This window comes from Bubalus bubalis, chromosome 7, assembly GCF_019923935.1.
Source record: "Bubalus bubalis isolate 160015118507 breed Murrah chromosome 7, NDDB_SH_1, whole genome shotgun sequence".
NCBI lineage: Eukaryota > Metazoa > Chordata > Mammalia > Artiodactyla > Bovidae > Bubalus > Bubalus bubalis.
Genome location: NC_059163.1, coordinates 12,721,494 through 12,742,338, shown reverse-complemented (window position 1 = coordinate 12,742,338; position 20,845 = coordinate 12,721,494). Strand labels below are relative to the sequence as shown.

At 45.9% G+C, this 20,845-nt stretch overlaps 1 protein-coding gene across 1 annotated transcript in view; it reads left to right on the top strand.

The window, feature by feature from the left end:
* The first annotated feature begins 592 nt into the window (after positions 1 to 592).
* The window catches only part of OTOP1 (otopetrin 1), a 45,044-nt gene continuing 24,791 nt past the window's right edge, over positions 593 to 20,845 (top strand). Inside the window, exons 1-2 of the mRNA XM_006043820.3 lie at positions 593 to 1,155; positions 14,896 to 15,032. Of these exons, the coding sequence (XP_006043882.2) occupies positions 741 to 1,155; positions 14,896 to 15,032 (552 nt within the window). The 5' untranslated portion in view covers positions 593 to 740. The remainder of the gene's footprint in view (positions 1,156 to 14,895; positions 15,033 to 20,845) is intronic.

The following is a 20,845-nucleotide window of genomic DNA, read 5'->3' as shown; positions in this document are numbered from 1 at the left end:
CGCCCCAACCAGGCAGACCCAAAGACTGACGGGCCAGACAGAGACCCCGCACAGAGAAAACAGACCACAGAGACACGCAGGGACGAGGACAGGCAGACTCTCGCGCACGGACACCTTCTGGCTCACCTGGGCTTTCGCGGGCTGCCACGCAGACGCTGAGGCACCGGAGCCGCGCACGCATCCTCGGGGCTCGCGGTTCCCTTGCTGCCACGCCCCCGTGCCTACCCTCTTCGGCCAGCTCTGGACAAACCCTCGCTCCCCCGCACCCCAACTCCGGGAACCACCTGTCGCCCGGGCAGGGCTGGGTCAGCCGGCGTCGGCTCAGGGGACAACAGAACAGCGGACGGCGGGCGGGTTCGGGCGCGTTGGGCTGGGGAGCTGGAGGACGCGCGGCCATCGGGGCAGGGCTGGTGCCCAATCAAGGCATCGGGGGCCCCGCGTGGGTCCAGGGTGCTGGGAAGGGTTGCCCCGGACCTTGCGGAGGGAGGGGAAGTGGGCAGTGTGCATAGGGGAGCACGAAGAAGCTGGGGTCAGCGGGGTGGGGACGTGGTAAGTGGATTGGGTGAGCGCCTTGACCGAGGGCAGGGGGCAGAAGGCGGGAGAGCAGGTGTCCGCGGGTGATCAGGACAGGGGAGCTGATCGGCCGAGGCCCCTCGGGGCTAGGGCAGGGGAGGACGGGAGCAGCGGGTGGGGCGCAGGTCGCAGCAGTCCCCAAGGCTAGACTAGGTGAGGGTCACTCAATGATGCCCGAGGGTCAAGGGGCGCCGGCCTCTCCCCTGGAGGCTCCGAGCGACTCGGAGAGGGGCTCCTCCTGGCCAGCGGCCCGCCCGCCGCCCCCGTTCTTGACTCCGGGGTTCCGGGGATCCTCGGGTTCCCCGGCGCCTCGGCGGGGCGCCGTCCGCGAGAGCTTCCCGCAGAAGCTGGCCGAGGCCCTGAGCAGCCAGTACGCGCTGAACGTGTTCGTGGCGGGGCTGCTGTTCCTGTTGGCCTGGGCCGTGCACGCCTCGGGCGTGGGTAAGAGGGACCTGCTGTGCTTCCTCACGGCGCTCATGCTGCTGCAGCTGCTCTGGATGCTGTGGTATGTGCGCCGCAGCTCCGCGCACCGCCGCCTCATCCGCCTCAAGGACACGTACGCCGGCGCGCGCTGGCTCCGCGGTGAGTCCCGGACGCAGCAAACCCGCGGGCGGGCGGGCGAGCGCGCAGCGAAACCAGCCTGCTCGCCCGCTAGCTGCAGCCCCTCGGTATCCGCGCCCTCGCTCCCTTCCACCTCTCTCCTGTAGTCTTTACGGCCTCCGTCTTCCTGTCCATCTTTTCTGCGCCCCCCTCCCCACATCTTCACTTCTCTCTCCCTCCGCCTTCAGGCTCTTGCCTTATATTCCGACGTTGGAGCTACAGTTACACAAACCTATTCACATCTTTCTTTCCTTATTTAAAGCCCTGCCATGGTTCCACTGACCCCGTGACAGAGGCCACACTCCCTATCCTGGCGTTCAAGGCTCTCTGATGGGGTCTCAGGTGACTCTTTAGTTTTATCTTCTCTTTTGTCCTCATTCTGTGCTCCAGGCTCAAAAGCTTTAAGTTCCCGTCACAGTGTCTCATTCCTCCAAAGATCTGGCCCCAACGCCACCTTCTCCACACACTTGGCAGGAATTACTCCTCACTCCCATGGGCCATGGACGAAGGAGCCTGGTAGGCTGCAGTCCATGAGGTCGCTAAGAGTCAGGCACGACTGAGCGACTTCACTTTTCACTTTCATGCATTGGAGAAGGAAATGGCAACCCACTCCAGTGTTCTTGCCTGGAGAATCCCAGGGACAGGAAGCCTGGTGGGCTGCCGTCTATGGGGTCGCACAGAGTTGGACACGACTGAAGCGACTTAGCAGCAGCAGCAGCCCATGGGTCACCATGGCTCTATGTAGAGCTCTTTTGGCCTTTGTGAATTTCTGCCTTGTCTTATGACTAGTTGGGTATAAGCCTAGTCATCCAGATGAGATTTGAGGTTTCTTAGGCTCAGGGACTGTGTCTAGATCATCTTGCCTTTGGAAAAACTACATACAACTCCAGGGTGGCCCAAATTCCTGCTCTGAAAGTGGTTGTTTCAGGGAGGTTCATGGTTTTGAGATCCTATAAATGGCAGTGAATCCAGCGCCATAGCAAACAAACACGCAAAAAGAATGGAATGTTGCTTTGAGACTGTTGACTTAGGCTCAAAAATATCACACACAGGCTTTTGACGGTCACTTCTCTGTAGTGGCAGAATCTTCCCTTGGTCTTTCCCTCACTTCCTTCCTTCTCCATCCTTCTGTTCTTCTTTCTTCCCTTCTTCTTCTCCCCTCATCCAACCCTACCCTTCTCCTCCACGCCTCCCTTTTCCACCCACCCTCCTTCCTTCTTTCCTTTCTCTCTTCCTCCCCCACTCTCCCTCCTTCTGTCTTTTCTTTCTCCCACTCTCCCCTCCTCCTTCCTTCTTCTCTCACTCCCCCTCTCTGCTCTTCCTCTCTCTTCCCTCCTCTCTCTTTTCCTCCTTCCAGGAAGACTCTGAGCATTGCGGCCCCAGTCAATGCATCAGTGGCGCTGCCATGTTCCAAGACTAGGAAGACAGAAGGAGGAGTAGGGTGGGAATGCAGAATCAGGGCTCCTCCTGTGGATGTGTTACATCTGAGATGTCCATTAGACATCAGGCAGAGATGGAGTAAAAGAGGCGATGTCGAGAGAGCACCTAGTAGGTGTTCAGTAAATGGTGTGGCTGTTTAGACACTCAGCAAGTTGTTCCATAGTAACAGAACTCTTCAGGTGAGGCATGTGGATGATGGAAGTGGTGCTGACTCTGAAGGCATGGTGCGATAACTCAGCCCTGTTACCCTTGCCTTTCTGAGTCCCAGTTTCCTCATCAGTAAAATAAGAATCCTGGCTGCCTCTCAGGGAAGGAGCTGGGAGAAGTTGCCTGAAAGGGGCTTGCAAAGCACTGTCTACCCCTGTAAATGAGCCGTGGTTTATCAAAGAAGCAAGAGCCTAATTGTCCCAAAAGTACTCTAGGAGTCCACAGTGCCAAAGGGAGTGCCCTCAGCTGAAGAAGGCACTGAGGTTTTCCTTGGAATTCCAGCTGGAAAGACAGGTTTGACTTAGCTCTGCCCTGGCTTCTGTGTTGGTCTTGGAAGTCTGCAGCTCTGACAAAAAGCCAGCCTGTGGAATTCTGGACCCTGAGGTTTTCCAGAGAAAGTTTTTGGGTCTTGGTATGAGCTGTGAAACATTTGTTTGAGCAGAAGATATTCTGTCTCACCTACCGCGTATGAGAAGGTGAAGACTTTTTTGGGAACAAAAATCATTGGCTGTCATAAAAAATCAGCAGGAAGGATGAATTATTCATCCAGCTCCTCTATTTGCTGAGTAAAGAGACTGATTTCTTCTGGAAGAAGTGTCAGCAGCAGGACATCTCATGCCAACCCCGGTGTGCAGTGACAGGAAAACCCCCTGAGTAGCTGTTTCATCCTGTTAATTACCAAGGTCCTGTTTCTGTTTCTGGTCTCTTGAAGGACTGCAGTGGTGAAGGGAGGTTTCTTTTTTATTGGTTTCTGGCCTGTCTCAAGCCCAGAGAAGTGTTATTAACACAAAATCATGGCAGTGACGACAATAGAACTAATAGCCACGTTTACTGAGTGTGTTTGGAATGCTGGTTAGAGGTACTGTCCCAGTCGTTTGTCACGGTGATGCTTTCTTTGTGTGTGTGAATAATCACTCTCAAATCTACTCCTTTTAAAATGAGATCAGATTTTTACGGAGTGCTTCTCCCCTTTTTTTCTTTCTTTTGTTTCTGTATTTTTTTTTTTTTTAAGCAAAGAGGGCTTAGGAAAAGATTCATTGGTTGCTTCTCTGCCCTCTCCTGCACAATAATTGATTAGCTCTTATCATTACTTCTTTTTTTCTCTTTCTTTTTTTAAAACTGAAAGATAGTTGATTTACAATGTTGCACCAATCTCTGCTGTACAGCAAAGTGGCCCAGTTATACACACACACATATAGACATTCTTACAAAGTGCTTTTTTACTTAGAATGAGGTGCATCTGTGTACATGGTACATTGCCTCTCTGTCTGCTCTGAGTCCTTATCTGTTAGGGGCTACAAGTTAAGCAAGGTGCATCTGTAAGACACGCCCAGCTCAGGTGGCTGTAGAGATAAAGGTTGGGATGCAGTGATGGAGTTCAGAAAGAGGCCGTCTCCATGTGTGAGAAATTGAAGATTGCAAAAACAGATGGTTCCAAGCACCTGTGTGAAGAGAGGCGGGGCCCATCGGGGATGGTGGCAGGAAGCAGAGGAGGAGAGAGAGGCAAGGGATGAAGGCTATAGGACCCAAGGATGCAACGGTCTCTGAACCCAGGGAGCCCACAGTCTGGCAGTGCAGCCAGAAACTCCTGCAGGGTGCTTGGCAGGATTGCAAAACCCAGCGTGCAGCCCTGCGACAGTGTCTGTTGCGGCTAAGGAGGGAGCGGTCAGGGTGGGTCCCCGTGGGATTCCAGTCCACCCTGCTGATTTCAGGGCAGATTCAGCAAGTTCATGAACATGGCACTGGGCTTCAGGTTGGTTCCCTCCTCAGGATGCATGCTCATTTCAATCTGATCACCTCAGGCCTCTGCAGACACAGCCCCTCCAGACACCCCTTGTTTTCCTGGGCCTCTGTTCCTGCTGCGGGTATAGTGAGCACGTGTCAGTGGGCCCAGCAATTCTCCTGTTTCTTAAACAATAGTCCTCTTGAGACATGGTCCACATAATCTACAATTTACGCATTTAAAGAATCTGCCTGCAATGCAGGAGACGTGGGTTTGATCCCTGGGCTGGGAAGATTCCCTGGAGAAGGGAATGGCAACCCACTCCAGTATTATTGTCTGGAGAATTCCATAGACAGAGGAGCCTGGCAGGCTATAGTCCATGGGGTCGCAAAGAGTCGGACACAACTGAGCTACTGACACACACACACACACACACACACACACACACACACAAAGTGCACAAGCTGATGGGTTGTGGGCAATTCACAGATATGTGCAACTCTCACCACAGTCAGTTTTTAGAACGTTTTATCATCTCAAATAGAAGCATGTGCCCTTTAGCTCTTATCCCCGATACTTCTTATCCCCTGAGAGCCCTTACCCCATATCCACCCCAGGAACAGATAACCATGAATCTACTTTCTATCTCTAGATTTGCCTGGCTTGGACATTTTAGTGAATGGAATCACCTAATATGTCATGTTGGTGATCAGCTTCTTTCACTTAGTGTAATATTTCCAGTCTCACAGCAGTTCTTGAAGTGGATGTTATCACCTTCATCTCCTGGACCAAGAAGCTAAAAGGGCATCAGGGGGAGGGTTGAGCCCCTGTCAACGGAAACATTCAGACAGAGTGAGAAAGAGAAGAGGGCTGAACTCCTTGTGATATTAGAGGGTGACAGAGGGGCAAAATCCCTCATTTCCATGTAACTTCTGTCTTCTCCACCCAGCAGAGGGATCTTTGGAACACGCAGAGAATAACAGAGCCCACAGTGTGGGGACACCTTTTGTGGTGGCTGGGCAGAAACGTTGATCCAGTTTGGTTCAACAACCTGGACTGAGCTCTGGGGCACTGGCTGGGCTCTCGGGACAGGATGCTCGGGTGTGGCCCCTGTATGGAGAGCTGCAAGAGGGGGCGAGGATGGTGCAGACAGTGAGGGGCATCAGAGCATGAGGGCTAAGAGCTCCCCGCCCCACCCCCCTGCATGTAGCCTCACTTTTCTGCCTCAATTTCCTCATTTGTTAAATGGGGAGGATGATACCCCAATGTGGGGAGGGGGCTTCCCTGGTGGCTCAGCTGTAAAGAATCTGCTGCAATGCAGGAGATTCGGGTTCAACTCCCTGGAAGAGAGCAGGGCAACCCACTTCAGTGTTCTTGCCTGGAGAATCCCATCCCCTGGACAGAGAAGCCTGGAGGGCTACAGTCCATGGAGTAGCAAAGAATCAGACATGACTGAGCACCTGAACACGCGTGTATATATAGGGAGAAAATGTAGGGTCTCAGAAGGCTACCGTGAATTTGAAAATGGATGAAAGAATACACAGAATATAGAGAACTGAGCATGACAGTGACACCCAGCAAAATTCTGGAGCAGGTGAAGATGCAGGGGTTTTCTAGCGATTTCCCCAGGAAAGGGAGCGACTATCTCCTAGGCTCAGCCTGGGCTCACTGTGAGAGAGTCTTGCCTAACTGCACACATTCTCTCACATGTATTTTTTTTTTTTTTTGGATGGGGTTTCTGCTCTAGTAGAAAATACAGACCTCCTCTCGGGATTTCAGCCTTACAGTGCAGCTGCCTAAAAAGCTGATGCTGGTTGGGCACTGATTGGAAAGGAAGTCAGGCTGCAAGTGGAGTGTCCCCCATTGAGCATCACATGGGTGCCACTAGGGGGTGGCCCCAGGAGGAGTGAAAGGGGTGTACAGACAGTCCAGGAGAGAGAGGATATGGAGATGGTAGGGGGTTTCCTAGGAAATGAGAGTCATTTTTACAGGGAAGCCTTTCATGTTGCCTTCAGACCAGGTGGGTCTTCTGGGTTGTATGTTCTTATAACATTCTGTTCACTTTCTTCCTAGCACTTCAAGCAGGAGATTGTGTCATTCAGTTTGTTGATCTAACCAGATGGCGAGCTCTTCAAAGCAGAGACCCTGTTTAAATGCACTTCCCATTATAACCTGAGCCCCTGGCACACTGCCTAACATGCAATGAGTGCCCATTGGTATTTACTGAATCATCAAATGGATGAATGGATAGTTGAATGGATGGATGAAGGAATGGGTGAATGATGGCAGAATTGCCAGGAAAGAGAATGGTAGTTCTGGGGTGTTGGCTGAAGTTCTGTGTGGGGAAGAGCATTCTAATCTAAGCAGCAGCTGCTGATGCAAAGGGTAAGCCTCCCAGCCCTGGGCACGTTCAGGTGGAGACCAGACAGGTGCTGGTCATGATGCAGTGGGAAGCATCCTTGCATGAGATGGGGGATGTAGACTAACTCTGTGGCACCTTCAACCTCCAAGCGTCTACAGTTCAAGATTCTAGACTCCTAGGAGGGCTCTGGGCACCTAACACAGAGGAGGGGGTCTCCCCTCTGCCAACACTAAACATTTTAGGATTATTCTCAAGTAATGTGGCTGCAGAAGCTTATAATTGGCTCTACCTAGTTAAGTGATGATAATAAGTATGATAACATCCTTGTAGAAGTTTTTTATTTGTGGGACACTGTTCTGGGTGCTTTCCATGTCATGTCTCATTTAATCTCCTCCACACCCCTAGGAGACAGTTGACCTTATTAACCTCCTCTACACCTCTAGGTGAGATAAGAGATAAAAAAAGCCTTCCCTAGTGATCAGTGCAAAGAAATAGAAGCAAACAATAGAATGGGAAAGACTAGAGATCTCTTCAAGAAAATTAGAGATACCAAGGGAACATTTCATGCAAAGATGATCACAATAAAGGACAGAAACAGTATGGACCTGATAGAAGCAGAAGATATTAAGAAGAGGTGGCAAGAATACACAGAAGAACTATACAGAAAAGATCTTCATGACCCAGATAACGACGATGGTGTCATCACTCACCTAGAACCAGACATCCTGGAATGCGAAGTCAAATGGGCCTTAGGAAGCATCACTATGAACAAAGCTAGTGGAGGTGATGGATTCCAGCTGAGCTATTTCAAATCCTAAAAGATGATGCTGTTAAAGTGTTGTACTCAAAATGCCAGAAAATTTGGAAAACTCAGCAGTGGCCACAGGACTGGAAAAGGTCAGTTTTCATTCCAATACCAAAGAAAGGCAATGCCAAAAAATGTTCAAATTACTGTACAATTGCACTCATTTCAGATGCTAGCAAGGTAATGGTCAAAATCCTTCAAGTTAGGCTTCAACAGTACATGAACTGAGAAATTCCAGATATTCAAGATGTATTTAGAAAAGGCAGAGGAACCAGAGATCAAATTGCCAACATCCGTTGGATCATTGAAAAAGCAAGAGAGTTCCATAAAAACATCTGCTTTATTGACTATGCCAAAGCCTTTGGCTGTGTGGATCACAACAAACTGTGGAAAATTCTTCAAGAGATGGGAATACCAGACCATCTTACCTGCCTCCTGAAAAGCCTGTATGCAGGTCAAGAAGCAACAGTTAGAACTGGACATGGAACAAAAGACTGGTTCCAAATCGGGAAAGGAGTATGTCAAGGCTGTATATTGTCACACTGCTTATTTAACTTATATGCAGAGTACAACATGCAAAATGCTGGGCTGGATGAAACACGAGCTGGAATCAAGATTGCAAGGAGAAAGATCAATAACCTCAGATATGTAGATGATACCACCCTTATGGCAGAAAGCAAGGAAGAACTAAAGAGCCTGTTGATGAAAGTGAAAGAGGAGGATGAAAAAGTTGGCTTAAAACTCAACATTCAGAAAACTAAGATCATTCCATCTGGTCCCATCACTTCATAGCAAATAGATGGGGAAACAATGGAAGCAATGAGAGGCTTTATTTTTTTGGCCTCCAAAATCACTGCAGATGGTGACTGTCGCCATGAAATGAAAAGACGCTTGCTCCTTGGAAGAAAAGCTATGACCAACCTAGACAGCATATTAAAAAGCAGAGACATTACTTTGCCGACAAAGATCCATCTAGTCAAAGCTTTGGTTTTTCCAGTAGTCACATATGTATGTGAGAGTTGGACTATAAAGAAAGCTGAGTGCCGAAAAATGGATGCTTTTGAACTGTGGTGTTGGAGAAGACTCTTGAGAGTCCCTTGGAGTGCAAGGAGATCCAACCAGTCAATCCTAAAGGAAATCAGTCCTGAATATTCATTGGAAGGACTGAAGCTGAAGTTCCCAAACTTTGGCCACCTGATGGGAAGAGCCAACTCATTGGAAAAGACCCTGCTGCTGGGAGAGATTGAAGGTGGGAGGAGAAGGGGACGACAGATGGTGTCACCGACTCAATGGGCGTGAGTTTGAGCAAGTTCTGGGAGTTGGTGATGGCCAGGGAAGCCTGGCATGCTGCAGTCCATGGGGTCACAAAGAGTGGGACACGACTGAATGATTGAACTGAACTGAACATCCCTAGGAGATAGTCAATCTTATAATCCACATTTTACAGATGTGGAAATGGAGGCACAGAGAAGTTAGGAAGTTGCTCAAGGTCATCAACAATAATAAAGTGGTAGAAAATGGATTTGAAGCCAGGGAGTTAGTACCTACCATGACACTCTATGTTCTGTGCTTTTATGACATAGTGGATTTTTATCAACATGTAAGGTGATGTTATAAAACCAAGCTTGTCAGTTGTGCAATTCAGTTCCTCTATGTCCTGTCTATGTCTGCTAGATCTGTCTGGTTCTGAAATCTTTCACTCAATTTTTTTTAAAAGTAGCAGGTAAATACACAAAACAAAAATGATTTTATTTGGGTTGTTTATTATGTCTTCCTCATACATGATGTCTTTTTTCACATGTAATGATAAAGATGGGAGAATTCTTTATCCTGAGTATTTACAGTGAATCTTAAATCCCGCGTGGTCTGATATTAACATTTCTCTACCTCATTTCTTTTAGTTTGTATTGCCTACTTCCACTTTGTCCACCTCCCTCTTTTCCACTGTTGTCACTCAGTTAAAAGTGTGTTTCATGTAAAGATCATATAGTTAGGTTTTGGTTTTAATTCAGAATTCCCATCTTTGTTTACTAATTAATGGGAGACTTAGATCATTCTAATTGCAATGATTTATATTCTGGATTTTGTTGTTTCTGTTTTTCTTTAGGATGATTATAATGATTTATGTTACATATTGTTGACTCATTTGCCTTTTCCAGTGTTTGCTCTTTGGAGAACTTGAACATTCTACTGTGTTTTTCTACTGTATTAATGACTAGCTTACCTTTCCTCATTCTCATAATCAGGTACATATTACTCCATTCTCACCACATTGCTTCCCACTCCAAGATCCTCCCATTCCTCTCTATTCCAAAGAGATAAGACCTCTGGAATGCATTTGTTTCCCTCTTTTCCCCTAGTACCCATCACTTTACCATGAGAACTTTGAAAGGTTGTTCTGCTCCTCACTCAGTCCATCCCCAGCTTTAGTCTGTATCACAAGTCTTTAAAGAGCATGTAAATTACACATTTCCAGACAGTTTATCTTCATCCATTTGGATATAACTTCTATCATCTTCTTCTTATTTCTATTAAACTGGACTATTCATCCATTCACTCATGCATCCATCCATAATCCATCCATCCCTCCTTCCATCATCCATCATCCACTATCTATCCATCCATCCATCCATCATCCACCCATTTACACCCTCCCTCCCTTCCTTCTCTCCTTCCTTCCATTATACATCCATCCACATCTTCAATCTGTTGCAAAGTTTATCACTCATTGTTTCTCCCTTTCCTCTTCATCTTCCCTCGCTAAGAGGGCTCCTGATTGGTTAAAGCCCTTTGTCAGGTGAGTTCTGTGGATATTTTTCTCCCAACATTTTTTGTCAGTTCAGCTGTTACCTTCTCAGAGAATCCTTTTCTGACCACCATTGTCAACCTCATGCACTTGGCACTTTCTGACATTTCTTCTGTGTTTATCACTTATTTGCTTATTTTCCTGTCTTCCCCCCTAGAAGGTTAAACTCACCAAGGACATATACTTTATTTTATTGATGTTTTTATATCCCAAGTGCCTGGATCTTATTTGAACAACAAAGAGGTGTCAAACAATTATATTCAGCATATCTTCAAATATCTTTCTGTCTTTTGCCCTGACCCGTGGGCACCATCTTGCCTGGGAATAAGGTTTCTCAACTGCAGTCCTTTCCTTGCAGTGGACTCTAGCTATTCTTCCACTGGCTTCTGGTTTTGCACGATGCAGACGAGAAGTTTGGTGCCAGCTCACTTCTCTGTATCCTCTGCACACCCCAATTCATGCAATGTTATATGTGTGTATTATTGTTTCTCCAGCAATCTTATTTGTTTACCCTTGAGTGCCTGGCAAAATGCCTCATGCATAGTGTGTGTGTGCTCTGTTGCACAGTCCTGTCTGATTCTTTTTGACCTCATGGACCCCCTGACCCCATCAGGCTTCTCTGTCCATGGAATTGCCTAGGCAACAATAGTGGAGTGGGGTGCCATTTCCTCCTCCAGGGGACCTTCCCCACCCAGGGCTTGAACTCATGTCTACCTGCGTCTCCTGCATTGGCAGGCAGATTCTTTACCACTGTGCCAATTGGGAAGCCCCTCATGTATAGTAGGAGTCCCTAAAACATTTGTTGTAGAAAGAAATGGATGGGAGGATGAATGAAGGAAGGAAGGGCTGCAGGAATGTGAGAACGCATGTGATGTTCTTATCACAACTCTTGAAATGTCAGTGACAGAGATGTCCCAAATCAGTGATTCTCCAGGTGGGGTCCCAGGCCAACAGCATACGCTCTACCTGAGAACTTGTTAGAGATGCAAATTTGAACACCCTGCCCCAGACCTATTGAATCAGAAACTCTGGGTGTGGGACCCAGTACTCCTTGCTTTAACAAGTCCTCCAGGTGATTCCGACCCAGGTTCAAGTTTGAGAACCACGGCTGTGGACTAGTCTCATTTTATAGATGGCAAACCAAGACTAGGAGCTTGGGATTGACCTGTCTGAACTCACACATTCTGTCCGTGATACAGCCGGGTCTCCAGAGTTACAGCCTCTGCCCTTGCCACCCAACCAGCCTGCCTCACTTCATCTGGCCATTTCTCTTTGTCATCAAAAGGAACCATGCATTTGTCAAACTGTTTCAAAGCCCTGGGATTGAATCTCCACTCCTGTGAAGTTTCTGATTTCACTGGGGGTTTTTCCAGAATTTGGAAAAAAAAATGTGACTTAGAGTTGTTTCTCTAAGGCTTTGAGCAGTGGAAAGGAGCCAGGCGATTGCATTACTCCTCACTGGAGGTTTCTTAGGCCGGAGCTGTAACATTAGAGCTCCCTGTGATGGCCCAGGCCCTCCTCTCTCTCTTGCCATAATGCATGTCACACACGATCTGGTTTCCTGCTTTCGTGGGAGAGAATGTATGAATGGTGGTTGATGTTGAGCCAGAAGAGGGACTAGGGACTTTGGCCTTGATCAAATCTCCACAGTTATGCTTTTCTTGCTATTTTCTTCATTTGGCTACAAGTTCCTTTTTTAATGTATTTTGCATACTCCTTTCCAGTCTTATTCATATGCCTGTTTTTGTTAGTTCTCATTTGCTGTCAACCATGCCGGATATACCATTAAAGAGTGTTTCCTTTCTCCACGTCACTAGCACAGCATTGTACATGCCACGACTATAGACATGTCCCTGTCATTCTTAAACAGTAAGCTTTCTATTGTAAAGAAGAGTTGCAAAGATAGTACAGAAACTTCCTGTATACCTTAACCCCTTACTTTTATTCTTTAGCGAGCAGGCTTTTAGGATCAAAGAACTGAGATATTTTGAGCAGAACAATGGCACTCTTAGATTGATCATTTTGCGTGGGAAAATCTTCTAGAGGACTTCTTTTGTTTTGCCCAAATTCTGTTGAATGTACATCATTTGTCAGACCCCAGAATATGCCTGAGGCCTGTACAATGGTAAACAAGTCATAATGTTTTCTTCTAGTTTTAGCTCCTGAGGCCAATAGTAGAATTTGCTTTATATATATTAAAATTTTTAAAAATTGTGATAAAATAAACATAGCATACAGTTTACCAGCTTAATCATTTAAAGGTACAGTTCAGTGCTGTTAAGTACATTCTTTTTTGTGAATTAATTACAGTTAATGTTCAATACTCTTCCATCTTGTAAAGCTAGAAGTCTGTATCATTAAATAACTCCCGATTTTCTCCTCCACCCAGCCCCTGGCATGCACTGTTTTACTTTTTGTTCCTGTGAATGCAACTACTCCAAGGAATAAGTGGAATCATCCAGCATTTGTCTTTTTGTGACTGGCTTATTTCACTTATGGACCTTGAGCTCCATGATGCCCTCACGGTTCGTCCAGGTGGTATCACGTGTCACAACATCCTTCCTTTTTAAAGCTGAATCATATTCCACTGAATGGACATGCCACATTTTTATCCACTCATCCAATGATAGACGCTTGGGTTGCTTCCTCCTTTAGGCGCTTATGAATGATGCTGCCATGAACGTGGGTGTCCACGTATCCCTTTGTGCCCCTGCTTTTGATCCTTTGGTAGAAACCCAGAAGTGGAATTGCTAGACCATGTGGAGTTATTGTTTTTGATTTTCTGAGCAACTGCCATACCGTTTTCCACAGGGACTACACCATTTCATGTTCCCATCACCGGTGTATAAGGATTCTGGTTTCTCCACATCTTTGTTATTATTTTCCATCTTTCCTCCCTTGCTCCCTCCTTTCCTGTCTTCCTTCCTTCCCTCCTCCCCTTCTCTCTCCTTCCCCTTCCCCTCTCCTTCCCCCCGCCATCCTTTTCCTCTCTCTTCTTTTTTGGATAGTGACCATCCTAATGCATGTGAGATGGCATTTCATAGTGATTTTCATTTTCCTTTCCCTAATAGTTAGTGCTGTTGAGTGTTTTTTCATGTGTTAAAATCCATTTACATATGTTCTTTGGAGAAATGTCTATTCTAGTCCTGTGCTTATTTTTTTTTAATTGCCTTTTTTTTTTAATAAAATGGTTATATTGTAGTTCTTCATAGAATCTGGATACTCTCACCTTATCAGATATGTGATTTGTGAATATTGTCTTTCATTCTGTGGGTTGATAGTGTCCTCTGATGCCTAATTTTTTTTTTTTTCATTTTAATGTGGGCTTCCCCTGTGGCTTACCTGGTAAAGAATCCACCTGCAATGCAGGAGACCTGGGTTTGATCCCTGGGTTGGGAAGATCCCCTGGAGAAGGGAAAGACTACCCACTCCAGTATTCTGGCCTGGAGAATTCCATGGACTCTATAGTCCATGGGGCCGCAAAGAGTCAGACATAACTGAGCAACTAATGTATCTATTTTTTATTTTTGTGGCTTGTGCTTTTGGTGTCATATCCAATAAATCATTGCCAAACCCAACATTATAAGCATTTTTCCCTATGTTTTCTTCTAAAATTTTATAGTTTTAGGTTTTAGAATAAGTCTTTGATTCATTCTCTGGTGGCTCAGATGGCAAAGACTCTGCCTACAATGTAGGAAACCCAGGTTCCTACATCTTTCATGACTGAAAGATTAACATTTTTCATTTTGAGTTAATTTTTATATATGCTGTAAGGTGAGCATCCAGCTTCATTAAAAAAAATTTTTATTTATTTGGGCTTCCCTGGTGGCTCAGATGGTAAAGAATCTGCCTGCAATGTGGGAGACCCAGGTTTGATCCCTGGGTTGGGAAGATCCCCTAGAGAAGGGAATGGCTACCCACTCCAGTATTCTTGCCTGGAGAATTCCATGGACAAGGAGCCTGGTGGGCTACAACCCATGGAGTTGCAGAGTCAGACTGAACAATTGAACTAACACACACATGCATAGACACACAAACACACACATTTATTTGGCTGCCATGGGTCTTACTAGATGCGATATAAGGGATCTAGTTCCCTGATCAGGAATCAGACCCAGGCCCCCTGCTTTGGGAACACAGAGTCTTAGCCACTGGATCACCAGGGAAGTCCCCAGCTTCATTCTTTTGCATGTGGATATCCAGTTTCCCAGCATCAGTTTTTGAAACAAATGCCATTTCCCAGTTGAGGCATCTTGGCACCCTTGTCAAAAATCATTTGAGTTTATATATGAGGGCTTAATATAATTTGTTTTGAAATTATATCAGTGCATACTAACACTTATACGTGTGTGTTTCTACCGCTTCTCCATCCCATTCAGGTAGTATCACATTGTTTGCAGTCATTACCATCATCCTGGGATGCCTTAAAATTGGGTACTTCATTGGATTTTCTGAATGTTTGTCAGCCACTGAAGGAGTGTTCCCTGTCACCCATGCGGTGCATACTCTGTTGCAGGTAAACCACATGATGCTTGCTTATGCCGCTTTGATATCTGTCAAGTGTATCCCAGGGTGTCTAAGATGGTCTTTCGGCCACCTCCTCTGCACAGTGGGACAGTGTCCCCGTGGCCACTTTTGTGGGAATCTTAAGGGGCAAAACTTACACTGATGAAGAGTCAGGAAATTCAGCCAGGCTGGAGCCCATGGGAAAAGGCTTGGGGAATTTTAATTAACAGTTTTATTGAGATATAATTCACATCCCACACAACACACTAATTTAAAGTGTACAGTTTGGTGGCTTGGTATATTCATAGGGTTGTGCGACCATGCCTATATCCATTTTAGAACATTTTCATCATCCCCCATAAAACTTCCTGCCATTACAGTCTCTGCTCTGAGTCACTGAGATGCTTTTTTTTTTTTTTTTTTTGGTTTGTTTGCTTACTTGTGGATTAAAATCTTTAGAAATGTATGAGAATTTCTTTCTCAATCTTGGTCAACTTGGTGTGGCTAAGAAGGAAGGACTTGATATGTAATTTAAATCTGTAGCTTAGAATCAGAAAAACCTCGTTTTGAAGAAGACCCGAGATGGGTCTCCAGCGTAGCTTCCATTCTTGGCTGAAGTCCATGGTGAAGGCTATCAGAGTTGACATAACTGCGAAAGTAACAAGTAGTGTTTCTGTTGGACTTTGCATTTCACTTTGTGTAGTGCTTTCAACACCTCCACAAGCACAGCTCTTGGATTATCACACTAAGGACAGAGGAGACAAATGACTTGCCCAAAGTCACAACCAAGATGCCGTGATTCTTTTTTTTTAATTGCAGTGTAGTTGACTTAAAATGTTGTGTTCATTTCTGCTGTACAGAAAAATGATTCAGTTATTTATATATACATTCATTCTCTATACATACACACACTCATTCTTATGTTGTTGTTCAGCCGCTAAGTCAGGTCCAACTATGTGTGACCCCCTGCACTGGGGTGTGCCAGGCTTCCCTGTCCTTTACTCTCTCCCGGAGTTGCTCAAACTCATGTCAGTTGAGTTGGTGATGCCATCCAACCTTCTCATCCTCTGTCGCCCCCTTCTCCTCCTGCCCTCCATCTCTCCCAGTGTTAGGATCTTTTCAAATGAGTCGGCTCTTTGCATCAGGTGGCCAAAGTATTGGAGCTTCAACTTCACATTCTTATACATGTATACATTTTTTATACATACATAAACATTCTCAGCTGGTTTGCCTCCACAGAAGTCACCCTGAAAAGCCATGAGCTTGATTCAGCGATACTGTTATTGCTGAAAATGTTTCTGCATTCCCCATTGAGGAATGTTCTTTAGGACAAATTTCTCACTTCTGAAGGCCAATGATACCATTTTTTAATCTCCACCTTTTATTAAAGGTAGCCTCCACCTGCATCCAGGTGACTGCCAGCCAGCTCTTGGTGATCTTACAATATTTCTTGAGATGGAACACATTCTCACAAGTGAAGCTCTTTGAGAGGATGTGCCTGGAGAGCTTGGCAGAAGTTTGTCTTTGTGGAAGCATCTCTGGAACTGGGCAGGAGCTCCCAGGGCGATTTGTGCAAAGGGGACACCTTGAGTTTTGAGAATTATTGTGGGCTGAATTGTGTCCCTCACATTCACGTGTTGAAGCCCTAAAGTTCAGGCTCTCAGAAGGTGATTATTCAGAGACAGAATCTTGACAGAGGTAATCAAGGCTGAATGAGGTCACTTTGTTGTTGTTCAGTCGCCAAGTCATGTCCAACTCTTTGCAACTCCATGGACTGCAGCCTGCCAGGCTTCCCTGTCCCTCACTATCTCCTGGACTTTGCCCAGGTTCATGTCCAGTGAATGGGTGATGCCATCCAACCATCTCATCCTTTGTTGTTCCCCCTTGCCTCTTGCCCTCAATCTTTCCCAGCATCAGGGTCTTTTCCAATGAGTCAGCTCTTTGCATCAAGTGGCCAAAGTACTGGAGCTTCAGCTTCAGCTTCAGTCCTTCCAATGAATGTTCAGGGTTTATTTCCTTTAGGATTGACTGGTTTGATCTCGTTGCTGCCCAAGGGACTCTCAAGAGTCTTCTCCAGCACCACAGTTTGACAGCACCAATTCTTCGGTGCTCTCTCTTCTTTATGGTCTGTCTTGGATGTCACTAGGGTGGGCCCTAATCTTACAGGACCGGTGTCCTTATGAGAAGAGGAGAGGAGGACACAGACTTGCAGTGTGAGGGCATTGAAGGGAGGTTGCCATCTGCAGGGAAGGAGAGAACCAACCTGCCAGTACCTTGATCTCAGACTTCTGGCTTCTAGAACTGGGGGAAAATTAATTTTGGCTGTTTTAAGCCATCTAACCTGTGGTATTTTGTTCTGGAAGTGCCAGCAAATGAATGCAGTTCATTCCAGGGGCATGCAACTCATCCCATCCCATGAGGACAATCTTCTAGAGATTCCAGTGACAATGTGGAAAGCCTTAGGGGCTTTATTTTTTTCAGACCTCATGGTCTCATCTGTGAAACGCCTCCTTTATGGGGTTGTTGTGAAAATTAAAGGTGTGGTGTGTATACCTAACACATTGCAGTGAGTGCTTGGTCAAGGCTGATGCCCACTGTAGGAGCTTTGACTTTCCCACAAGGACAATGGGGAGCCATCGAAGGTTCTGGGCAGAGGAAAGACCTGGGAAGACTTTCCCACAAGGGCAGTGGGGAGCCATCGAAGGTTCTGGGCAGAGGAAAGACCTGGGAAGACTTTCCCACAAGGGCAGTGGGGAGCCATTGAAAGTTCTGGACAGAGGAAAGACCTGGGCAGACTTTCCCACAAGGGCAGTGGGGAGCCATCAAAGGTTCTGGGCAGAGGAAAGACCTGGGCAGACTTTCCCACAAGGGCAGTGGGGAGCCATCAAAGGTTCTGGGCAGAGGAAAGACCTGGGCAGATGTGGTTTTCAAAATATCACTCTGTTACTTGGTGGCTTAGAGATCTCTTCCTTCCTAATTTAAGACATTTTGTCAGTCAGTCAATTAATCAATTTTTCTATCCTTATAGGATTCTGACTGTGTGCATTTGCTACATTAGATGATGGAAGAATAAAAAACATTACTTTTTAAAACAGACTTTTTGTTTTTAAATTGTGGTAAAATACATGTAACCATAACATTTGCTGCCTTAGCCATTTTTACCTATTCGGTTCAGTTCAGTTCAGTTCAGTTCATTTCAGTCGCTCAGTCATGTCTGACTCTTTGCAACCCCATGAATTGCAGCACACCAGACCTCCCTGTCCATCACCAACTCCTGGAGTTCACTCAAACTCATGTCCATCTAGTCGGTGATGCCATCCAGCCATCTCATCCTCTGGCGTCCCCTTCTCCTCCTGCCCCCAATCCCTCCCAGCATCAGGTCTTTTCCAATGAGTCAACTCTTTGCATGAGGTGGCAAAGTACTGGAGTTTCAGCCTCAGCATCAGTCCTTCCAATGAACACCCAGGACTGATCTCCTTGAGGATGGACTGGTTGGATCTCCTTGCAGTCCAAGGGACTCTCAAGAGTCTTCTCCAACACCACAGTTCAAAAACATCCATTCTTTGGTGCTCAGCTTTCTTCACAGTCCAACTCCCACATTCATACATGACCACTGGAAAAACCATAGCCTTGACTAGATGGACTTTGTTGGCAAAGTAATGTCTCTGCTTTTGAATATGCTATCTAGGTTGGTCATAACTTTCCTTCCAAGGAGTAAGCGTCTTTTAATTTCATGGCTGCAGTCACCATCTGTAGTGATTTTGGAGCCCAGAAAAATAAAGTCTGACACTGTTTCCACTGTTTCCCCATCTATTTCCCATGAAGTGATGGGACTAGATGCCATGATCTTCGTTTTCTGAATGTTGAGCTTTAAGCCCACTTTTTCACTCTCTTCTTTCACTTTCATCATGAGGCTTTTTAGTTTCTCTTCACTTTCTGCCATAAGGCTGGTGTCATCTGCATATCTGAGGTTATTGATATTTCTCCCAGCAATCTTGATGCCAGCTTGTGCTTCTTCCAGCCCAGTGTTTCTCATGATGTACTCTGCATATAAGTTAAATAAACAGGGTGACAATATACAGCCTTGACATACTCCTTTTCCTATTTGGAACCAGTCTGTTGTTCCATGTCCAGTTCTAACTGTTGCTTCCTGACCTGCATACAGGTTTCTCAAGTGGCAGTTCAGGTGGTCTGATATTCCCATCTCTTTCAGAATTTTCCACAGTTTATTGTGATGCACACAGTCAAAGGCTTTGGCATAGTCAATAAAGCAGAAATAGATGTTTTTCTGGAACTGTCTTGCTTTTTCCATGATCCAGCAGATGTTGGCAATTTGATCTTGGTTCCTTTGCCTTTCCTAAAACCAGCTTGAACATTTGGAAGTTCACGGTTCACGTATTGCTGAAGCCTGGCTTGGAGAATTTTGAGCATTACTTTACTAGCGTGTGAGATGAGTGCAATTGTGCAGTAGTTTGAGCATTCTTTGGCATTGCCTTTCTTTAGGATTGGAATGAAAACTGACTTTTCCAGTCCCGTGACCACTGCTGAGTTTTCCAAATTTGCTGCCATATTGAGTGCAACACTTTCACAGCATCATCTTTCAGGATTTGAAATAGGTCAACTGGAATTCCATCACCTCCACTAGCTTTTCTCATAGTGATGCTTTCTAAGGCCCACTTGAATTCACATTCCAGGATGTCTCACTCTAGGTGAGTGATCACACAATCGTTGATTATCTTGGTTGTGAAGATCTTTTTTGCACAGTTCTGTATATTCTTGCCTCCTCTTCTTTATATCTTCTGCTTCTGTTAGGTCCATACCATTTCTGTCCTTTATCAGGCCAATCTTTGCCTGAAATGTTCCCTTGGTATCTCTAATTTTCTTAAAGAGACCTCTAGTCTTTCCCATTCTGTTGTTTCCCTCTATTACTTTGCACTGATCGCTGAGGAAGGCTTTCTTATCTCTCCTTGCTATTCTTTGGAACTCTGCATTCAAATGGGAATATCTTTCCTTTTCTCCCTTGCTTTTCATTTCTCTTCTTTTCACAGCTATTTGTAAGACCTCCTCAGACAGCCGTTTTGCTTTTTTTCATTTCTTTTTCTTGGGGATGGTCTTGATCCCTGCCTCCTATACAGTGTCAAGAACCTCTGTCCATAGTTCATCAGGCACTCTGTCTATCAGATCTAGTCCCTTAAATCTATTTCTCACTTCAACTGTATAATCATAAGGGATTTAATTTAGGGCATACCTGAATGGTCTAGTGGTTTTCCCTACTTGCTTCCATTTAAGTCTGAATTTGGCAATAAGGAGTTCATGATCTGAGCCACAGTCAGCTCCTGGTCTTGTTTTTGCTGACTGTATAGAGCTTCTCCATCTTTGGCTGCAAAGAATATAATCAATCTGATTTTGGTTTGACCATCTGGTGATGTCCATGTGTAGAGTCTTCTCTTGTGTTGTTGGAAGAAGGTGTTTGCTATGACCAGTGCGTTCTCTTGGCAGAGCTCTATTAGCCTTTGCCCTGCTTCATTCCGTATTCCAAGGCCAAATTTGCCTGTTACCCCAGGTGTTTCTTGACTTCCTACTTTTGCATTCCAGTCCCTATAAATGAAAAGGACATCTTCCCTGGTGGCTCAGAGGTTAAAGCATCTGCCTCCCATGAGGGAGACCTGGGTTCGACCCCTGGGTCGGGAAGATCCCCTGGAGAAGGAAGTGGTAACCCACTCCAGTATTCTTGCCTGGAGAATCCCGTGGACAGAGGAAGCCTAGTAGGCTACAGTCCATGGGGTCGCAAAGAGTCACACACGACTGAGTGACTTCAGTTTC